The sequence below is a fragment of the Gopherus evgoodei genome, chromosome 1 (assembly GCF_007399415.2).
Source record: "Gopherus evgoodei ecotype Sinaloan lineage chromosome 1, rGopEvg1_v1.p, whole genome shotgun sequence".
In the NCBI taxonomy this organism is placed as follows: domain Eukaryota; kingdom Metazoa; phylum Chordata; order Testudines; family Testudinidae; genus Gopherus; species Gopherus evgoodei.
Genome location: NC_044322.1, coordinates 293,978,714 through 294,002,048, shown reverse-complemented (window position 1 = coordinate 294,002,048; position 23,335 = coordinate 293,978,714). Strand labels below are relative to the sequence as shown.

The following is a 23,335-nucleotide window of genomic DNA, read 5'->3' as shown; positions in this document are numbered from 1 at the left end:
GACTGGAAGAGAAAGGAAGTGAGGACTCCAAGAATATATTAACCAGTATCTTATTGAATCTTCTAACAGTTCTCTAAAGTTGTATTAAAATGCAATTATTTCAGAAAACTGACTGTAAAAATTACATTTCAGGGCTCCCAATTTATTCTTCATCAACGACTCCCCCATATCAAACTTGCTCAATTTGCAAGTCAAAACAAGAATGGACTATAAGGCTAACCTGAAATCAGAACGTATTGTCTGAAAGCCAGGCTGTGTTCTTATTGCTTCATATACTATCACCTACACTAATGGTTCTGGAATCATAGTTTACAGTTCAGTTAAGGAATCAGAAGCAAAATGGAATTTACTTTTTACTTCTGCAGCTAAGTTTAACAGATGTGGCATGCAAGACACAGGCTGTAAGGAGTAGACATATGAAGTAATTAGGTGACATTTTTATAGTTTCTTTTTTGACCATAATCACGCTTTAAAAAACTACCATTAGGGCTATGAAATATGAAATATGAAATATGCTTAGACTCCCAACTATATATACACACCACATAAAAATAACTAAGACACATTAGGTGACAGAGGCTGCAAGTGTTCCCAATAAATTAGTTCAGATTTTTATAGCCACAGTCTCCTGATCCCACTATAATGGGCATACGATTGCTACGAAATATGTCTCGGTAACATCATAAAGTGTGTCAAGAAACCTTGATTTAATTTTTTGTAGATAGGTGTTGCTGAATGTTCAGTCTAAGTCCCATTTTTTTTCCCAATTTAATCTCCAGGACTTTCTATTAGGGTAGAATTTGCTTCTTTCAAATAGTTCAGTGTTTGAGCTGAAAGTTGAAAGATGAACTCAATTTTTTTATAGTTCATCTCTAGACAGATCTTGATTTGTGTTAAATTCCCTGATAAAGTTGAATTTCTTATCAAGGTATTTTTGCATAAGGAATGTAAATTATATTGTTTAAGTGCCTCCTCCTGCACAAAAATTATGCCCAGGGATAAAGATGCTCACATTCAATTGTTTTCAAGATTTAGCCCTAAATGACCCAGTTTGTTTTTATCTTCTATGATGCCAAATGATCCAAAGTAAATTCCATTAACATCTTAGAAAATGGCAGAAATAATGGTCATATTCTGATCTGACAGTGATGTAAATATAGAGTAATTCCATTGACTTCATTCTTGTTACTCCAGATTTACTCTAGTGTAAATATATTCATTTTAAAAACTGTTAGCTAGCATATTATTTGTAGAAAAAAGGGACCTAGGAAAGAGATTATTCATCACTCCCTATATACCGTAGTAGCTCCTGAAAATTGTTTGATCAATCCGTAAGGAATTTATGTTATCAATGTTTGTTTTCCGCAGCCTTAGCTTAGTGTAATTTGTTTTGGGTGAAGCATTGACACAAGATTTTTGGCACATGTTCTCACCTTTAAAAACATTGCCCACATGCTACAAGAGACTGTGTAGGTTTTAGAGAAAATTTCTTCAATGTGCACTTCTTGAAAGCAAACAGAAAGTTTCTGTTCATTTTATAAAACATTATTTTCAAATAGTAGAAGGAGAGCTGCAGCCATGGGAGATATGCAGAATAATGTATGGGCTTCCTCATTTATTTGCATTGCTATTCAGGTGAAAAGTGTTGTCTCAGTCTGGGAAAGAAATATAATCTCTAGGTTAAGCACCTTTTAATCAGCTAATAATTTATCCCCCGTGGGCTTTGTGGATAGAAAAGTGTCAATAAATCTTATTGTAAAATGTGTGAATGTGCAAATGATGCCTGTTCAAAGAAAACAAAATTCATTGCATTTACCAGCTTACCTACGGGTTTGTATATTAAGATGAGGGTGAATCATTTTTTGATATGCTTTACAATTAGATGATGTAAACAATACATTTTTTAAATAGGTTAAACCTTTTTTCTTTTATTTATGCAGTCTTCATCAGCTTTTTTTAGTTGAAAACTTAAAGCCAATCTGCAGAAGACACTGGCAACATGTCATTTTGCCCATTTTTGATAGAAATTTAACTAGACAGATCAAATCATTGCTTGGCAAGTTATTAACTTAAAATGTGTTGTTTACTTTAATGTTTCAAGATTTATGAAATATTAAAAACAAACACATACACAGCCAATATGATGACTCACAAAAACACGATTTGGAACTTTCCATTTTCCTAACCTATTAAGAAAAAGTCATTACATTTATTCTGGGATTTTTCATTTTACAGACAGAACTGTCATCCTTATATTGCTCTTGCTCTATGCTTCTTTTCTTGTCATCTACAGCTGTGCTTGGTATCTGTGCAATGTGCTGGACCAACCATGGCAGTAGACATCATGATGACCTTTACTGGGGAAGTATATTTTAGAGAAACTTTAACAAAAAATATACTAATAGATGAGTTTAACAAAAAAATTAAGAAAAAACAAACAAGGACTCGTTGCTGTGACATCATTTTCTTGAAATTACACTTCATCCCAGACAAATACCTTCTTTGGCACACTTGTTGAATGTTTTTGCTCACATTCTTTCAGAAACATGCATAGTGTTTAATCCTCTATGGATGCTTTCATTGCTACTTATATGTAGTGTACAAAATCCAGTTTTATGTTAAGTAGGTGGGTTGCTGATCTGTCAGCATGCCATTCTGGATCGGGCCTTTATGAATTGTTTTTAAGCACCAAAGTGGACAATGAAAGCTTTATAGCAATGCTCCAATTAGCGGTAATCATTCTTCTTAAACTTTGGAAAAGAGCTGTAGTATGTGATGAATGTAAAGTATTCATTCTCTCTTTCTCCCCTCTCTGCATTCTCACTCTAGTACATTTTGTAAATAGCCTTAAATTGCTTGTTATTTCTGTTCATATTGCAGATTGAGAATGTTGATGTCTGCCTTAACTTTCTGGCAGCCAGAGGAGTAAATGTTCAAGGTCTTTCTGCTGAAGGTAAGAAAAAGACATCATCAACACAGATAATGGGATTCCTTTCTGAAAACTAATTTTCTTAATACAGATTACTTGCAACTAAACACCAAACTGAAGCTGCATTGAAATACACACACACATATATACATATAGAGACAGGAGACAGAGACAGACATGGTTTAAACTTCCTTTCCTGTTTAATTAAAGATTAAATCAGAAAATTCAATATGTATATGAAACTTGGGGCAATAATTTAAATTAGTAATTCACTTTACTGTATGTTGGTTCCTTTGACTTCAGTGAACGGTGATCCCTACTTTGCAAGATTTGCTAATTGTTCAGTTTTGCCTTAGCACAATTTACTGAAAGGTAGAAGGCCAAGTACTCTTTTATCAGAGATGGCAAATGCAATTGTGTTTCATTATATAAGGTACACAGCAAGAAATCTTTGAATGAGATCTTCTGTTCTATATTAAAGTTAACAGAGAGTTCTTATCTCTCACTATTTCCATCTCGATATGATCTTAGTACAACAGTAACATTGCTATGTAAGTGCGCACAAAAGTACAGCATATGGTGTCTTTGTCACATTATTACTCAGTTATCTGCTTAGGGGAAATTACTTCCTTAATTCAGAGTATTACATATTTAGTGCTGATATAATCTATTCTCTATTATATCTATCCATCTGCTAATGAGAATACTTAGCATTTATATAATGCCTTTCATGTGAGGCTCTCAAAGTACTTTACAAATTGAATTGATTGTAAAGTATAATTTGGATATGAAATCATGGTGTTTTACGCTATCAAATGAGATAAAAGCCAATCATTTATTTAAAGGATAGTATATCATATCTACAGCATGCAGTAGCATGTTCTAGGTGCAAACACCTTCTTAATTCTATTCTTTGTTTAATAACAATGATCAGTGCACACTGAAATTCACTCCTGCATCTCTAACTTCTGCTTTGTTTGGATAAGACACTGTCAGTACCCATAGCCTATTAAAAGTATAATAATAAAAGCAGAAATATTTATTTAAGACTTTATCAGTCTTTGAAACCTAATTCTTCTTAAAATGGTAAGTACACATCTCAGTCTTTTTTTTTTTAAATTTGAATTTAATGCAATTGTCTGTTTTTTAAATATTAAAAAAATACATTTGATTGATAAAATATTCTCACTGTTTGCAGCAGACAGATGGCTTTTCTCACTATTTTAAAAAAAAGAAGGGGTTGATCCAGTATTTCCAAGACTGTTATTTAAGCCAGTGGGAGTTTTCAGTGCTCAAGTAGTGTAGGATCAGGGTGTTAGTATATAGAGATTCTGAGTGAAATTTTGGCCCCGTTAAGTCAATGACAAAACTCCCATTGACTTCAGTGACAACAGGATTTCACTCTCTGTTTACTAGAGTAGCAAACACATTACAAATATTGCATTATCATCTAGAGTTCTATAGTCACTGCATTTTGATTATTTGTTTGGCTCTCTTATATAGGACATTCTCTGTGGCTGTCATGAGCCAATAATTCATAATGTATATTATAAAACAGGGATGCTGAATTAAATGCTCTAATAAGAGACAGTCCGCTGGGGTCACTGAAGGCATCCTTTCAAACAAACAAACAATGATGCTAACTGAATCTAGCAATACTTGAAAGGCAAAGCCACAGATATACCCTTCTCTTTGATTACATAATACACTAGCATTTTTGTCCTGCTTAAGTCAGTATGCAGCAAAATGGAGAAGTTCTAAAATGACATATAATGTATTGTAATTATATCTTCATTTCTGTAGATTTTTGGTAATGTTGTCCCTTTTTATTTTAAATTCTGTTGTGTCCCTAGTTTTGGTGTTTCACTCTAAAATAATTATTTTGTGTCAGAAAACATCTAAATTCTCTCCTAGCAATTCTGTGTTCTGTTGAAACCATAAATAATAATGATAATAAAAAAATAAGGCACAAAGTTCCTTCCAAAGAACGCTGATGACACAAACTTTGAGTATTAAAATAAGGTTAAAAATCCTTGGGCAATATTATGCTTTCAGTCACACTAGTATAAATCTGGAGTAAGTCCTTTGAGACTATTGAATTAAATGAATTTACTCCAGATTTACATCAGCGTGACTGAGAGCAAAAGGTTGACTCCCTTAAGTTTATTTTTTTAGCATGAACTAAATGTAGTACGGTACTACCATTCCTCTTTAGGAGAGGTAATTAAGGAAAAGTGAAATGTAATTCATCCATTTTTCCTTAATAAATGCAACTTGAACTTCTAAGAGACTCTTGCACTCATTTGTTAGAATATTTATGTTTAAATCTCGTTATCTGGATTTTATAAACTAGTAAGTCTGTTTCTTGTAATAGGCTTTGGTGAATGGTGGGTTATTCATCAGTGCATGCTGCAAACAGTCACAGGAGCAGTAAAACCTAATATCTTAACAAAGGGTTTCACAACCAGCTGCCATCTGATTTGACATTTGAAAAAGGAGATACTGAACAGAAGTAATTTTCAAAACTGTATTGTACAATCACCACTGGAGATCCCAAAGGATAATAAAGAATAAAACAGTAGCAGCAAAAGGTAATCTTTTTTTTTTCAAGTGTAAATATATACATATCTAGAAAATGCTTTTGGGCTCTTCAGTGGTCAGAGAATCTTAGCAACTTCACAGGTTTGAAAGTATGGTAATAAAAATAATTCGTTTCATTCTCTGAGTTTTTTCCAAAATCCCTGCATTATGAAGCACACACCTAGCTACACATATTTTGGGGTCTTATTGTAGCACCCTGTTTTTAGCTGTTCAGTTTTTTTTTAACTTTCACTTTCTACTGGGAAAAAAATTAACTGTAATGCTGCTGCCAGCAATTTGAGTTATAACATTATTTAATCTGATTATCTAAGGGGGAGACAAGATGATCACATCATTATTCAGAATTGCATCAGGTGTAATCAGAAAATAAATTGGAAACTGTTAGGGAGAATTTATTAGGAGGGGGGCAACTGTGGGCTATGATTCATCATTTTCTGTTAAAGGAAATGATTTTGCAAAAAACTCTTTTCTAGTTCATAGTAAGTAGTTCTGGAAATGATAAGAAATAATTATTCCTATTACTCATGGCCTGTTAGCTCATTTTGACATACAGATTCTGCCTTTCTACAGAAACTTCTGAAAAGCTGTTGGTCTCATCAAACTGATAAAAGATAAAGTTCAAAACTGATCATATCCTGCTTTAGAAATAAAAATAAATATGGTTTAAGATGGAAATGGTAGGTGAGTGGGTGTGTTTAGCTTAAAAACCGATGGAGTTTGTTTTCTCAAAGAGAAGATTCTTCTTTTATTAATCATTTCAGGTCACAAAATGTAGCCTGTTGCCATAAAATGACCAATAAACAAACCAATATCAGGTACAGAAAATAATTTTAAAGTAGAATTATGCTTAAAATGTCATCCATGAGGTTGTCTTTTGGAAGAATGTTCTTTTTGTTTCACTGTTGTTTTTTAAATGGAGCCCACTTGCCTGAACAACATGCCCAGTCTGACTTTAAAAGTCATGGGTTCCAAAAAGAACATCACATATAGGAAATGTTCTTCTGTACACAGCTCTGGTGGTTCCATGGGAAGCTGAAGATCCTGTGGCAATTTTCATAGTGTTCTGTTCAAATTCCCTCTCATTAAAATAGGCTCTAATATCTAAGGCAGTGTTTGCTATTGTTTAATGGAACAAATGCAGGTTGGCTGCTATTTTTTTGCCAACACATTTGTGTATGTGCCAGTAGCTGAATTATTCCTTCTTAAAGAGAAAGAAAATAGTTTGCTAAGGATATGACTGCGAAAATGCTTATATAAATTCTGTTCTAAAAAATTCATTAAGAAGTGCTGTAAAGCTCCTGCACTTTAATACATCTAAATTTGCAGGGATAATAGAGGAACTAGAATCTCCCACACATCCCTGCAAGACAATTTAGTTTCTTGTGCTCAGTACTGTCCATTCCTAGGCCACTACTCTTTTCTCCATCAGATCTTTCCACAATACTTTATACATCCACAGTGCCATACTAGAATTTGGTCAACTAACAATGGATAGATGGGGTGGGGGACAGCCAAATAGAGTGGATGTGTATTTATATAGCCCCCCCTCAAAATACATATAGATGTAAAAGGTGTGTATATATATTACTAGTATCTCTGTCACCCACCATTTGAATATTCCTTCTCATTTTAGATTGTAGGTTCTTCAGAGATGAGACAATGTCTTTCTGCACGTGGATAATTTGTAGCCTTTAGCCAAAATATAAATAATAACAAAGCACATACAATATACTGTATTTCCCAGTAGAAATTAAAAAAACACCGACATTAGGAGTAATTACAGTAGAGGTGTAAAATTAAATTCTGAACTAGAATGAAAGAGGATTGCAACCACCTTTGTGGAAGGATTATTTATTGCAGTTTTGATGCAGTATGTCTTGGGGTTGGGGAACTGTTTTGTCTAATTCACATTCTGTAGCGGTGTGGACAATGGCTGAAAAATGGGGATATAGGCTCAATCCTCTCAAATGCTTGATCTCTCCAGCAGGACAGCATAGCTAGCTCATATACAGTCTTTCCTGCAAACCCTGCACTGAGATTCTGTCAGAGTGTTGTGCCTGTGTTGACCCCAAATTGATTAGTAACTTGCTAGTTTTCAAATATCTGTCAACTATTTTGGGCTTTATCTTGGGAGATTTTTTTCTTTAAAGATATTTTAACTACATTTTAATCAAACCTTGTTGGATTGGGAGAATTTTGTTTAAGAAATATAAGTAACTTTTTTGCAGCTGTACTCCTGTCCCCCGTACCTCTCACAAGTCTTTATACTGATTTTAGGCAGAGGGAATGCATTGATTTCACATTCGCTGCAGATCACTTGAGCTCTTTAGGGCTGTACTGGGTTAGAAACTTTACCTGTGTTTGTGTTCATGTATGTTCATGTCTAATCATGGTAGACAGATGTGTAGTACAGTGTTAAGAAGAATCTGCTACCGTGTTTGCAATCCTCCAGAAATGGAGATGCTACATAAGAAGTAATGACTGATAATTAAGCAGTAATTACAATAACAATGCAATCAAGCAATAGTGATACCTGATATGATGCTTGAATACATATAAACACATGTATATATACATTTATATGTGTATATAGACACACAAACATATATATACACACCTACGCATACAAAAGTGAGGGTCTAACCCTGGTGTTTTCACTTTTTTTTTTAATAGAAATAAGGAATGGAAATTTGAAAGCCATTTTAGGACTGTTTTTCAGTTTGTCTCGGTACAAACAGCAGCAGCACCATCAGCAACAATACTACCAGTCTTTGGTAGAGTTACAACAGCACGTCTCTCATTCTTCCCCTCCCGCTGAAATCAGCCAATCCAAAACACAGCAAGATATGCAGTCCAGGTAGGTCAAAGTATTTTTCTCAGCTAAAAGGGCCTTTTTATTTGTCTGTTTAAAAAAAGGCCTCCCACTCTCTCTGTGTGGACAGAAATTTGTAGAGGGTCAAGACCGGAAAAAGCTTGTCACTAGCTAAATATTTAAAAGCCTTTAGCATTTTACATAGCTATTACTTTGCTATACATAAGTGCACCATGAATATTTTATGTGCCAAGGTGGTTTAGTAGATGTATTCCTTTGGAACAGAGCTGGATGAATAGTGTATGTTTATCACCAATATTTGGTTGAATTTTTAAATATTTTTTGACTGTGTTCATGCACTTTTGTGTTTGCTGTGTAAATGTTCTGGAAGATGAGTTTAACTGGCCTGGATGTTACAGGGAATGGCACATATCCATGGAAAGCAAATGATGAATTTGTTCATAGGAGTATCTCACCAGAACCTTAATTCTTAGTGCTAAACTCATCCACTTGGGGAAAAGAAACAATACTGAGTCATGTGTGCCTAAGCAAAACCAGCTAACACATCTCATATGTAGTATATTGACAACTTGCAATGAATTTCACATGCCTACTCTCAACAGTGAGAGGCATTTGCCTAACTATACAGTGAATAATTCCAAATAATGAATAAACAAGAAAAAATATGAAGCTATTGGAAAACAGTTCACAATAAACAAGCTCCCCTATGCTTTATTTTCAGTGAATTATGTACACAGTCTGCCTGAGTGGTTTACACTTTTTTTTCTTTTAAAGGGTCAGAAGGCTTTTCTCAGTGTTTTGTCATAAAGGTTTGGTTTAAGTGTTAGGTATCGAAACCCATCGAATTCACAGCGATGGAGTTTTTAGCTATTGCACTCCAATGGTTTCACAGTGTAGCTGAAAAACATATTATGAAAGGGGCTTTATATATTGACCGGGACATGCGAACTATTTTTTAAACACAAATATGTCCTTCATTTGAAAACACATTAACACTATTAACTTTACTGGAAAAAGCAAAAGATAGTACAGACAGCACATACATAAACTCATATGAACTGCAGCCTTTAGACCAGAGCGTTAATCTTGTAAAAGTTCAGTTTTGTTTTGCTTCATCTATTTATTTATTTGTTCGAATGATAGCTGCTTAATATGTGAACAACGACACCTGGAAAAATATGATACGTTTCACTCAATACTAGATTGTCAAAGTATCAGAGTATCAGAGTGCACTAAAAATGTGTTGGTACTTATATTCATTCACATGTACAAATCCTTAAACCATTTTGTTCCCCCTACATTAATGTTTAGGATAAATGTGTTTCCTCGTGCTGAGAAATCGTCTACCAGATTTCAGCTCAGTGGAAATTTTTGCCTTGAAATTATGAATGCAGTAAAAAGTTTGCAGTGGAAGTGCTGGTTGGGGCATTTTGACTGTCTTATCTCATTTGAAAGGCTAAGAAAATTCAGAAATCATATTATTTAGACTTGCCTTGGATATCAGTTTCAAAAGAACTGATCTTTTTTTGCCTTCCACTGAAAATTAAACTATATGCAGTTGTGTTTTTTTTCTTGCAGAGCTCTACTTTAAACACAAAACTGATCCTGAAAGATGCTGAGCACCCTCAACTCCCATGGAAATAACCTGGTAGTTGAGAGTGCACACCACCTCACAGGAGGCAGTCAGTATCTCATAATATTGGGCCCTATGTACCTTTGCTTTTCACAAAATAAAGACTTTGCTTTTTTCAGTTTTGCCTTTCCCCCTGTGCTGGAAGTGACTTTGAATGAGGCTCCCCGTGTACTCAGTGTTCAGCACTCTGACAAATAGTAAGCCTTTGCTGTTGATACAATTTTCACCTTGTATAATAAAAGAATTGGAAGGTTTATTACAAAGCAAGTTGTCAGGCATAGGCAGCAGTATGTCTGTATTCCTTCCTCCGCTTCAGCACCACTTTATATGCAGCATGTACATATGTGATTGTCTGAGAGACTTTGAAGGGAAAATCAAAATGTTAAAGGATTTGGAAGAGGGTATTACATTCTGTTATCCTGTCCTTTACTCAAAGCAGCAGATAAAGGGTTAATTTTAGACAGGGTGCCTTTCATTAGTCATCATCCAAGATTTCAACGTTTTTTGAACCAGCCATCTCCCTGTGCTTCTTTTCTCCATTGTTACAACTTGAACTGCCTTGTGGTGTCTTTTTGGAGTACTGGCATGATGCTAGTGTTCCTAGCCAAAGCAGTGGATCAAAAGATGGATACAATAAGTGCAAAGATCCTCCCCTTGGTTCTGTTGACTATGTATGCCTCCTTATGTTGAGAGCCGTGATTATGATATATTCAGAGCCCTGATGTCTCATGCCTTCTTGAAGGATAAGAGGAACAAAGAGTTGAAGCAAGTTTAGCTAGAAGTTCTAACCAAGTAAGGGGTCACTACTTCACTTAGGGTATGTGCACAATGCAATTAAAAACCTGTGGCTGGTCCATGCCTACTGACTCAGGCTTGCAGGATTCTGGGTAAGGGATTGGTTAATTGCTGTGTAGATGTCTGGGCTTAGGCTGGAGCCTGGGCTCTAGGATCCTGCAAGGTGAGAGGGTCCCCGAGCTTGGGCTGCTGCCTGAGCCCAAACATCTAAACCTCAATTAAACAGCCCCATAGCCCAAGACCCACAAGCCTGAGAAAGTTGGCACGGGCCAGCCATGGGTGCCTGATCACAGTATAGACAAACCCTTTGTGTCCTCTGCCTGAGATTCTGTTGGCTGTATTGCTTCATTCCTTTACTAAATCTGTGCACACTAGATTTGGTACCTGAATTTCCCTTGTATCACCTCTATAGTTTCCCATTTGGTTAACAGAAAACAAGAATTCAGTTATTATATTCACACTTACAGAAATTTGATCTCATTCCCCCAGAGATCACCTGCAATCCCATCCATCTCTTGAACTTTTTATGAAGGAGATAACATTACAACATCTCCTAGTATTTTGCAGAATAGTATTAGTGACCAAGACTCAGGCACTTGGTTCGGAATGCTTTCTAGATCAAAGATTACCTTTAATATTTCCCTACAAATACTTGCCTTTATCTTGTTCAGCTAGTAGTTTAAGAACATATAGAACATAGAAGAATTGACATCATGGGAAAGTCTAGTATGTTTATCAAAGTTAACACTTTTATTTTGTTGTTGTTATGGAGGAACAACAGGACACTGTCATATAATAATGAGCCTCTAGTACTGAGAAAAAAAATTGGTGCTCTTGAAAAATCTGCATGGAGAAATATCTCTCTATATATTGTGGCAAATTGCCAGTACTGTTATGCTGGGTCTCGCGCTTTCTCTTCTTTGGGGAAAGTTTCAGGGCGCCATTGCTTGCCTCTGAACCAGTATTTTAATTACCCCACTAGTGTCTTTGAGGAGGGGAGTGGAGAGGCAGGGACCTGGGCCACCCTCTTCTCCGGGTCCCAACCCAGGGGCCCTGAGATTTGTGGTGAACCACTTGAACTAGCGGTTCCTTCCCCTGGGCTACTTCCCTCTCCTGCCCTTCAGCTTGTGAAAGGGCTTCTTGCCCTCCTTTTACATAAGCCAGGTGCCCCTTACCTAGGTTTCTTTTGGATTTCTCAGCCCACCGCAGCACTCCTCCAAACTTTCCTTTTGTCTCTCTTCAAAACTGTTTTCTTCTCCAACTCCTTCAAACTGGTCTCTGCTCCAACTCCCCCACAGTCTGACTGAAGCAGGGGTTTTTATCACATGACTGACTGCTGGTGCTCTAATTGGCTTCAGGTGCTCTAGTTAATCTATAGCAAACCTTCCTCCCCTTGCAGGGAATAAGGCTCCCTGCTAACACTCTCCTGCTGCCCTCTGGCCATGCTGTATCGCACTATCTATCTGACACACAGCAGCACTTTATTTGCTTGACCGTGATTTTTTTATTCTAGATATATTTTCTTTCGTTTTTCCCATCAAAAGCAAATAATTGTAAGTGTTTTCCCACATAAAATGTGGGTTATCCTCTAAAACTAAGTGACTGGAAGCTTCCATCACAACATACAATTTCTTTGCGTCTTGACGCACAATGAACTTGATCTAAGGCACATTGACATTAATGGAGAGATTTCTGCTGTTTTCAGTGGGATCAGATCCTTCATTCCTGTTCACTCAAAACTTCCATTAAAGTCTCTGGAAGATACGTGTGCAAAAACAAAAATAGCATTGGGCTTATTGAGTTAGATGTTGCTTGCCTAGAAGCTCAAGATGAATTAACATTAATGTTTCCACCTAAAACATAACCATTGACATATTTTTGACAAATAGTTTTTAACATAGTTCATTAAATGGTAATAGAGTCTCAATAAAATGTAACATAAAATTGCCTTGCGTTGTTCCTTTTTTCTATACTATCAGAAGAAATTAACCTGCTCCAATAATCTATCTAGTGGAGTTAGCTAGATTGTGTAGTTCTATCCCCCCATATCTGATCTTCATCTTAAAGATGATTCTCATAAATATAAAGTATTGTTGTAAGTCTTCCTTGCAGCTATTACTTGAATATTTTCTTGCTTAACCTGCTCCAATTTCCCTAAGAGTTCCTATCTTTAGGTAATGTTTAATGCTCTGAAAAAGTCTGTCAGTTAGAAAACTAAGGTTAGCACATTATTCATGTCAATATTAGGGACACATTCATAACATTTTTTGTCTTCAGCAAACGTATGCAATACATATTTTCTATTCTCTGAAGCCTATGAACCATTTTTACCCAGGAAAAATTCCCACTGATTTTTGGATCAGGATTATAGGATTGGCTCTTAGTGTGGCAGAGACAGGATAACTAATATTTGAATGGCATGTTTATCTTCATTCACTCATAAATAATGATTTATATAAGCCTTTACATTCGTTAAGAACATCTTTCTTCTTGTACGTGGGTTAATGGCAGTACAACCCACTTTCTTTTTCTTTGTACATTTTGTTCACCAAGAGCACCTAGTTGGGGCCACTGTGAAACACACTTTGTGTTTAATGGGCTGTATAAATTCTACCTTTAAATGTATTTTGTGTATATGTGTAAACACAACAAAATCTGTATACTGCACAAGGGATATGTTTTATATACATTTTTTTAAACATTAACATCCACATTTAATTTTCATTGTGTGATTTGGAGCTTTGAAAACATCTATTATGATTGCAATTCCTTATTAATAATGTTTATTACTCTGCTGAGGATTATTTTACTATTTGCCCCGGTCTGGTTAGTCTTTTTCCCCAACATACACACCTCAACTGCCTGTTCAGCTGAATGGTGGGAATATTTGAGTGTTGGTCTCTGTGTGTTAGATGTATTGTAGTTTGTGCTGAAATATACAAATACATTATTCAAACTAATTTCATTTGTTTTTAAAAATAGATTGGATTTGAATTAAAGTAATGCATTAAAACAATCAGGTCCAGAATATTGATCCTTTAAGTGAAAGCATTCAGAGGTCTCTAAATATTTTGTGGGTACATTTCAAAGTGAATAACAGAAGTGTAGTAGAAACCACAGGTTGGTGAGAAAATTCATTTTGTGGCAGTCAGATATGATAAGAAAATTGCCTAGATTCATCTTGATGAGATGAAAGTATTTAGCTATTACATGTGTTTCAGTAAAGCACTTTGAAAAGTTAACCCTTTGTAGATAGTCTACTGCTATAGAGATAAATATAGTCTAGATTATAAAAGTATTGGCCAAGATTTTAAAAAATGGGTTCCAAAAGTCAGGATCCTACATCTTTATTTCAGCAACCCGTAGCTTCTATTTGATTGTTTGGTTTGCTGTTTCATTTCCTTCATCACTGAAAATTATGAAATTATGGATGTAATAATTTCCACTTAGAAATACATGCCTCACATGAAACAGTTATAAACATGGAAAGGGAAAATACTACCAATAAGTCATATTGAACATGATCAGAGTATAATAGTGGGTAAAATCCTGACCCCATTGAAGCCGCTGGGAGCTTTGCCACTGAGGCTAGAATTTCACAGTAGGAACGTAAGGGAGAAGCGCATGCTACAAAATTCAAGTTTGATCCAGATTTCAAAGTTGATGGTGTTTGGATCTGGGGTTTTGGTTCAGGCCTTTCTATAATTGTCACTGGGCTTGAACCCACTCCTGATACCACTGAAGTCAAAAGAGTTTTGCTATCAACTTCAATGGGAGAAAGTTTGTCCTCTTCAGCAGTAACAGAAAAGGAAGTAAGCGTCTGATAGGAACAGGTACTAGAGTGGATTTGAATCAACAAAAAATGCACTTTTTAGAGAACCAACGAGGCTGCATTTGCAATCGTTACAGTCCCCTTTTTTAGTAAGATTATTGTGAAGAAGCAAAAGTTCCAATGCATGTTTGCAGTCAGAATGTTAAAGGGGTGGCAGGATCAGGTTTGCTCTGAGAGGGGAGATAATGCACCCAGTCCTGTAAAACTAGTTCAAGCCAAACTCCAAACAATGGGAGTCAGACCTGCCTCAGTAAGGCAGGATTATCCCCCACCCCCCCAAAAAAATGAATATCATTTGCCCTATAGTCTTCTGGAGGCAGCAATTAAGTTTCAAGTTTCAGATTAAGGCAACAATGTCTTGGGCTGAGAACAGAGAGAGTTAAAGGAATTTACAGTAAGAGAAGTTTTATTATCCAAAGAATAGTCAATTGATGGAAAAAAAATATTAAAGATAGCAATGCCACTAAATATGAACAATATTACAAATGATTTAGACTCCTACTTAGAGGAAAAATATGTGGTCAGTAATAAGCAGTAACTCAGTGGAAATAATAGACTTAGATCGGTTTTCTGACCTCCTTCCGTCTCAAAATTTCCTGTGTTCCTGCATCACTAAGTATGAGACTTTGCTGCTACAGTATCTTAGATAGGCATCTCATGATTTAGTTATGATTCTATTGTTGCTTTGAGCTTTGGCAATAAAAAAAATATCATGGTGCTGGTGGCCTTATTTATATATGTCAGTACAGATACATGACAACAATGGTTCCATTATATATATTTTTTACACCACATTTTGCTAGTGGATTCCATTATCACAGCAATACATTTAAACTTGCCATAGTGTTGATCTTTCAACCACCCAGATACTAAAATAAAACACATGTGGATGAAAGCAAAAGTTCTTTCTCATTTATGGATTAGGCAGTAGCTGGTTTCAGTGAGCTGTCAGCAAAATTCCAAAAGATGGACAAACTATTTTATCACATACAGGAATGATGTGCACAGCTTGAGCTCCAGATGGACTTTGTTAATTCGTTATATTAAAAGAAAACCCTGTTTTTTTAGGAGCATAAGCAAAGTTTGGTGGCTGATCCTTGTAAGCAGTTACATTTATAGCCAATACACTAAACCAAGTTTCATTTTGCTTCTTTCTCAGTATAGAGCAAATATGAAGCATGTTGCATTCACAACTTATTGTATCCTGTACTATGCTAGGTACACAAATGTTAATGTAATGGCTGAGATTATGAATGTAAATAGCCCCAAATCGAAATATGAAAAGCCAGATTCTAGTCTTGGTTACATCACAGTACATTCAGAGTAAAGGCATAGACCTCATTGTTTTTATAGGGCTAGCTGTATCTTTACAGGCCGCTCAGAGTGAGTTGCGTTACATCAGTGCACCTCCTCATGACTAAGCCAAAGAATTAATTGTGGCATAGTGAGTCGCAATTCCCCTCCTGTGTCCGATCACCCACGCTGGTAAGGGCAGAGCCAAGGCTGTTCTCTTTCTCTGTCTTCTCCTCGTCAACATGATGTCATTGGCAGTATCACCTGTGTAGCTCCTGCTCTCTCCCCCCGCCCCTCGTGTCCCTAGATAAGCAGATATGAGCAGACGCATTAGGGAGGGACATTATTCCCTTTTTCTCCTCTTTGTTACTTGAGTAAGGGCTATTACAATCTATCCCAAAGTAACGGTTGTCTTAGTAATGTTAACATATACTATATATATTTCAATCCATTTGGAAGCCCATGCAGAATGTAGTAGAGTGTTTAATAAGTGGTGCATCTCTTTGTGAGCACATGATCAGGGCCGCCTAGATGGGGGAGGGCAAGTGGGGCAATTTGCCCCAGGTCCAGGCCCCACAGGGGCCCCCACGAGAATTCTTTGGCCCTGGCCCCGCCTTCCCCTTCCCCAGGAGCGTCCCTGGACAGAGCTAAAGCAGTGTGGCTCCAGCGGGGCCTGAGCTCTGCCCTGCTCAGAGCCACATGGTAAGGTGGGGGGACTGCGAGCTCTGGTCCTGCTGGCGCCACGCTGCTGCAGCGCTGTCCCGGGGCCAGGGCAGCTCCTGGACAGGGCACGCTGAGGCTTTGAGAGAGGGAGAGGCAGGAATAATCTAGGAGCGGCCCAGGACAGAGCTAAAGCCATGTGGCTCAGGTGGGGCCTGAGCTCCTCTCCACTCAGAGCCGCGTGTTAAGGGGGCAGGGCTGCGAGTTCTGGGCTGACCGGCGGGAACTTAGGCCCCGCTGGAGTCACGCCCTGCAGCACTGTCCAGGGCCACTCCTGGATGCAGTGCGCTGAGGCTCTGGTCGAGGGGGGAGGCGGGAGTAAGCAGCATGGCAGAGGGCCGGGGCGGGGGGGTTGGATAAGGGGCAGGGAGTCCTGGGAACTTTCAGGGGACAGGAAAGGGGCAGAGGTCCTGGGGGGGGCGGTCAGGGGATGGGGAAGGAGGGGTTGGAACATGGGCATTCCGGGGCTCTGTCAGGACTTGGTAGGGAGGTGGATAGGGGTTGGGGCATACAGGGAACACGGGGGGTTGGTGGGGGTGGGGTCCTGGGGTGGTGGTTGGAGAGGAGGTATCAGGGGAGCAGTGAGGGGACAAGGAGCAGGATGGGTCGGGGATTCTGAGGTGGGGACTCTGGGGGCAGGAAGTGGATGGGAGTCAGATAGGGGGCTGGGCCAGGATGTTTGGGAGGCACAGCCTTCCCTACCCTAAAGCTCATTCAGCAGTTTGAGGCTTGCAGAAGAGCCAAGCTGCTAGCTTTTCCATTAGGGCTACCATCTCTTTCACTTCTCAAACGCCAAATTATAGTTTCTATTTAATTTCAGTGCCATAGGGAGATTCATGTCAGGGGAGGGTAGCTTCATTTAAAATTAGCCACTGAGGAAGGGATCACATGAGAAGAGCAATATCCTTCCCAACTCTACCAAGGGAGACTGCCGCCCTGCATTTCCTGAGGCTTCAGAGGGGTTAATTCAGTGGTTCTCAAACTTTTATACTGGTGACCCCTTTCACATAGCAAACCTCTGAGTGCGACCCCTCCCTCCCTTATAAATTGAAAGCACTTTTTTATATATTTAACTCTATTATAAATGCTGGAGGCAAAGCGGGGTTTGAGGTGGAGACTGACAGCTCGTGACCCCCAGTAATAACCTCGTGACCCCTTGAGGGGTCTCAACCCCAAAGTTTGAGAATCCCTGGGTTAATTTAATTTTAGCACCCTGTGTCCATTCACATGCAGGAGCTACTTTGAGCATTTCCATTTTCACAACATAGGCTCATCCCAGATTCTGAAACAAGCTCAAATGCTCAGTTCGTGGAGTATGTACATAAGCTATACTAAAGACAAACCCATAGTAACCGTCTCCAGTTTGTGAGGGACCCCATGGAGCCAGTCTCTAGGAAACAGATAAATGCATGGAGGTTAACTCCATTAACGGCTGTTAGCCAGGATGGGTAAGGAATGATATCCCTAGCCTCTGTTAGTCAGAGGGTGGAGATGGATGGCAGGAGAGAGATCACTTGATCATTACCTGTTAGGTTCACTCCCTCTGGGGCACTTGACATTGGCCATTGTCAGTAGGCAGGATACTAGGCTAGATGGACCTTTGGTTTGACCCAATATGGCTGTTCTTATGTTCTAACCTAAATGAACCCAAAGTTATGGAGACAGATTCGAGTCAAGGAAGCCAGCAGAGTATCAGAAACCTGGAAAAATCTCTGACTGGATGGGCTCAGGTGTTTGGTCACAAGCTGAGGAGCTTCAAAAGTTTTGGATTTTTTTAAGCAGATTTTTTTTATTGTTTCTTTAAACAATCAAACACAGGAAGCAGAAAATATTTGGCCACCCCTAGCCATATTCAGGTTTTGGCAGACTAATTTCAGCTTTTCAATTAAAAAAACACAACAAATTTTGAAGGAAAGCAGACATTATCTGTGATTTTTTTTCTGCTTTTTAAAAACCCCTAGTTTTCGATCCAAAAAAAGTTTTGAATGAAAATATTTGTCCAATCCTTTTAATGAGCTTTAGTGCCTTTTAGCACTAGCTGATGCTGAGAACCAGTGATACCTTGTCAGGAAGTTTTCTCAAAACTGGATTTGTGCCAAGATGCGGACGGTTTATTTTTCCCAGGGCCACCTGTGGGGAGTTGGGGGGGAGCAAGTGGGGTAATTTGCGCCAGGCCTCACAGGCGCCCCCGTGATAATATAGTATTGCAATTTTTTTTATAGAAGGGGCCCCTGAAATTACTTTGCCCCAGGCCCCCTCAATCCTCTGGGCAGCCTTGAGTATGACTCATTATTTTAGGCCCCAATTCAGCAGTCCATCCTTATACAACAAAACACTTATACATTTGCTGAATAGGGATGGATTTAGGAGCATTTTTAATTGCCTTGAGGAATTGGGGCCCTAAAAATCTCAATCTTATTTTAGCATCCACAAACAAATTTGTTTTATCCAGAATGGTATGAAAGGATCCAAAAGAGGTAGGATAGAAATAAGAGGGAGCAAGAACTAAGTGCTATGCAGCTCCCCCTTTCTCCTGCCATCTGGTACAAAAGATTCATTATACATCTGCTTCTTTTGCAGTTTTAAGACAAGAAATTAATATAGGTACTCTGAGATAGACCCATTCTGTTACTGGGTCCTTAGTGGATCTAAAACAGAGTTAATCAGAGGTGAATGTGTATATGTATGTATATTTATACGTACATATTGCTGTATGGTTGCAATCCCGATCTGACACTTCTGCAGCACATTATTATTTAATTGGGTGCTTTGTTTTGGTAAAAATGATTTTTTTTAAAAGGTGTTTGAGATACCTAAGTGTACTTATATTCCTGTTGAACTAAAATTGCTAAGTTATTGTTTGTTGGCAGTTTTTAGTAATTTTTTTCTTTTTGTTATTTTATTGACATCCTTTCTTGTGTCTTTAAGGGCTGTCATTAGGGTGACCAGACAGCAAATGTGAAAAATCGGGACGGGAGTGGAGGGTAATAGGAGATCATATAAGAAAAAGACCTAAAAGTCAGGACTGTCCCTGTGAAATTGGGACATCTGGTCACCCTAGATGGTCACCTGTCATTTCATTTACCTGTTTCGTTAATTGTAATTAAACATTTACTTTGTGGTAGTGCTCACAGGCCCCAATCAGTATTGAGGCCCGATTGTGCGGTACAAACATATACAAAGGCACAGTCCCTGCTTTGAATGATCTATGTATATCTGAAGTCACTCTGTTTTGCAAGAAGGAAGTCAATGTGGAGAAAGCATAAAAAATAATGGGGAAGCAAAAAAATGCCTAGGGTAACTGGGGAAGTGGGGAGCCCTGGCTCTGTGGCAGCCTGCCTAGTGGGGAACTTGGGAGCATAGAAAGTCATGAAGTTTGAGGTCCCAGGTTGCCAGCTTCCTTCCAGGTGAGCTGCTGAAGAGCCAGGGAGCTTTCTTTTTTTTTTCCCTAGGGAAAATTGAAATTTTCTGGTAGAATTTTTTTTGATTTTGGGGAAAAAACTATTTTCTACCTGAAAATCATTTTGACAGAAAATTCTCATCTGGCTATAGTGCGCACTCATCCCACCAACGTGGTATGAGTGTACCTTGTCATGTCAAATTCAGGTACTCAGTAGGGTGAAATGATTTTGATCCCATAAGAAAACTTTTTATTTCTGTTTTTTGTTTGCTTTTGTTTTGCTTTCTGTTTTTGTTCTTGAGTTTTTTCTCTCCCTAACCAGAATTAAAGTGTCCAGCAACTTTAACAAATCACATGGCTAATATTTTCAGAATTACAACTTACAGGACACCCTTTACATTATAGATGGATTGCCACACTACCATCACACTATAAAGTAACAGCTGCTAGAAAGACTCTGTTTTTAATAAATAGTAAAGGATATACGGAATCATTACATGGGTTTCCACTGAAGCTGGGGTTTGTCAATTTGACCCATGTTGTGTATCCAGCTTCCAATGAGCTCCATCCTTCAGCTTTATGTGCTGTATACAATTTAATGGAGCTTCCTCCTCCTCATTCCTTCCTTCCTGTACCACTCAGCTATTACTGTTCTTATGCTGTTTGTCTGCAGGCAAGCGAGTAAGGAGACAGATTTCCCTGCAGTTGACTCCAAAGTCTGCCATTAATTCAGTGTCTGCCCTTCACCCTCACTCTTCACAGATGCTCATTTGAACTGATGAATTCATTACACTTTCCTCATCCTTCCACAGTTTGCTCTGGTAAAATTAAAATTCTGATCCCCCCCTCCTCCTCCGATGCCTTTGGTGGACAGGCATCTAAGAATCTTTACCATTATTACTTATGGAAACTTTTGAGCGTTTTCATGCACCTGCTAGGAGCAGTTTTTAAAGCCCATTGCCCTGCTTGCAGCTGACCTATTCTGTTTTGTTTCATTGTTTGCACCCATATCAGGCCTAAAGATCAACAACAGAAATTAGCCATTGGGATTGTTGCATCTAGGTTAGCAGTCTCTGCTTCCTTAAATTGCAAGAGAAAAAAAATGTTAGGGCTTCATCCAAAGCCCATTGAAATCAATGGAAAGAATCCAGCTGATTTCAAAGGGCTTTGGATCAAACTCTTAGTACTTTGTTCAAATAGAAATTTCTTAATCATGCAGTGCAGTACTGCTGCCGTCGGTCTTGTGCCTATCTATTAGGCTGCATTGACTGCCATTTTTGTAACTGTTACAACCAGTTCTGATGGGAGCAGTTAGCCAAAAAGTCAGGGTCTCGTGGGTCGTTGCAGTTAGGAGGAAAAATTTATGATGGAGTCATGTGGTGTTGTTTTTTTTGATGCAGTCCTTGTCTATTTACAAAGTGTGTACAACATCTTGTTTCCTGGAACATAGCAGGAATCAAACAAGAGACTGTGTTTTTACTCATAGTTCTGAGCCCCTTTTCCAGTTAGCACTTAGCCCACAAGATCTCTCTTCGAGAGCTTGTGTACACACAGAGCTGTTCCTATGTATAGGAGCTAAACAGGAATAAGGCACTCTTGTTCTGGAATAAGAGTGTGGTCAGGAACAGCTACTGTGCTTTAAATTTACACTCTACCCTAATCCATGTTAACTTTCAACTATAGACAAGTCATTTGCTTTCCTTGGGGCCACATTCCTAGGGCTTTTTTTTTTCCTCTCTCTCACTCACTCACACTCTCTCCTCTACTACAGACAATGTCCAGTGAAACTTCTCCTCTCACATAGTTCATATTTCTGAGTGGCCTGATGTGCATTCTTTTCTGGTGGTGATATGTGCCTGTATTTTGGTTGAAAGTCCCTATTGTTTCAGCTACCAGGAACTATTAAGGAACTTAATGGCATCTTATAATTATCTTAGATAAGCGGCAATTACCAACCCCAAGTTTCAATGCACTTTAGATTAACACATAACAATGCATTCAAATATGAGTGTGAGCCATCAGCTAAGAAAAGAGCACTGTATGTTTTGCAAAACTTCATTTTTTTTTCTGACTGCCAAATTATGTCTGTAGGCAATTGGCTATATTGGCAATGTTTTCTTTTTAAAAGGTAGTATAATTCTTGCAAGAATGCTAGACTTTTGATGTGTTGAAGGTCCCATCCAGTGGTTCTGGAGTAATTTTTTAGTAGGGGTGCTGAATGTGATGTATTTAGGTTGTTATTTCTACTTCAAGGCAGGGGGGGCGGCAGCACACCCAGCACCTGTAGTTCTAGCACCTGTGGTCACATCTGTAAGTGTGGGACCAGCAGTTTTGGAAAAGATAGCTGTGCAAGAAGCTAATGGGTCCATCATGGTCTAGTGCTAACCAAGAGACATAAAACAAAAGTAATTAGGGACTTGATAAACGCATTGTATTTAATGCTGACAGCCTTTTTCTCTCTTCCCTCTTCCCCTGCGCTTATTATGAATTCGGTTTTCAGAAACAGAGGGACTGACTTGGCGCTGAGACTGAGCAATGCTTTTAAAGAGATTTTGGAGATTTGAAAGCAGTCTCAAGACAGAAGCTCCCTGAACTTGGAAGGGGTTAGATGCATAGGGAGAGAGAGTTTGCTAGGAAGCATCTTCAGCTGAATATCCCCCTGCATTTTGTCTTAATTTAATGGAAACGACACACTCTGTACCTGCAGGCTGACACACCAAAAGCTCAAGAACACAAAGAAGTCATAGTTGTCTGATCTTTTCAGCTGCCTTGGAAAATTATTGTTCTTCTAGGTCAAAAAGCTATAGTACAGTACCGCTGTACATCAGTCAGTGCCTGAGATACATCCTGTTCACTTTGCTTTAAAAATCACTGTCTGTGTTAATTGTACTTACATCATTTTGTCTTACACTCAGGAATTACACTCAGGAATTTTTTAACACATCATAATTTTCATATTCTATTAGTGTGCCTTCCAAACAGTGTAAAAGTGACACCTCAGCATTATGATGCCTTCATTTGTCCTGCCAGCAGAGGTGAAAGTAAGCTGGTTCAGTCCAGCATACCAGCAAGAGCCAGTTCATCATGCCGGACCGGACCAGCTTCCCCAGGCTGGTGATTGAAAGGTCCTGGGTCTTCCTGCAGCGGCTGGAACCCCGGCTCCATTAAATTGCTTCCCAAGCCCCGCTGCTGGAACCCTGGGGGAGTGGTGACAGGGCTCCATTGGCGATTTAAAGGGCCCAGAGCTCCACTGTGGTAATGGAAGCCAGAGCCCTGGACCCTTTAAATTGCCCCTGAGC

The 23,335-nt window shown here is 38.5% G+C and overlaps 1 protein-coding gene across 13 annotated transcripts in view; it reads left to right on the top strand.

Moving 5' to 3' along the window:
* NAV3 (neuron navigator 3) overlaps nt 1–23,335 on the top strand; it is an 854,219-nt gene that overhangs the window by 601,189 nt on the left and 229,695 nt on the right. For all 13 annotated transcript variants that reach the window (XM_030548663.1, XM_030548662.1, XM_030548658.1 and 10 more), the window contains 2 exons: nt 2,881–2,953; nt 8,204–8,387. In XM_030548663.1, coding sequence (XP_030404523.1) covers nt 2,881–2,953; nt 8,204–8,387 — 257 coding nt within the window. The remainder of the gene's footprint in view (nt 1–2,880; nt 2,954–8,203; nt 8,388–23,335) is intronic.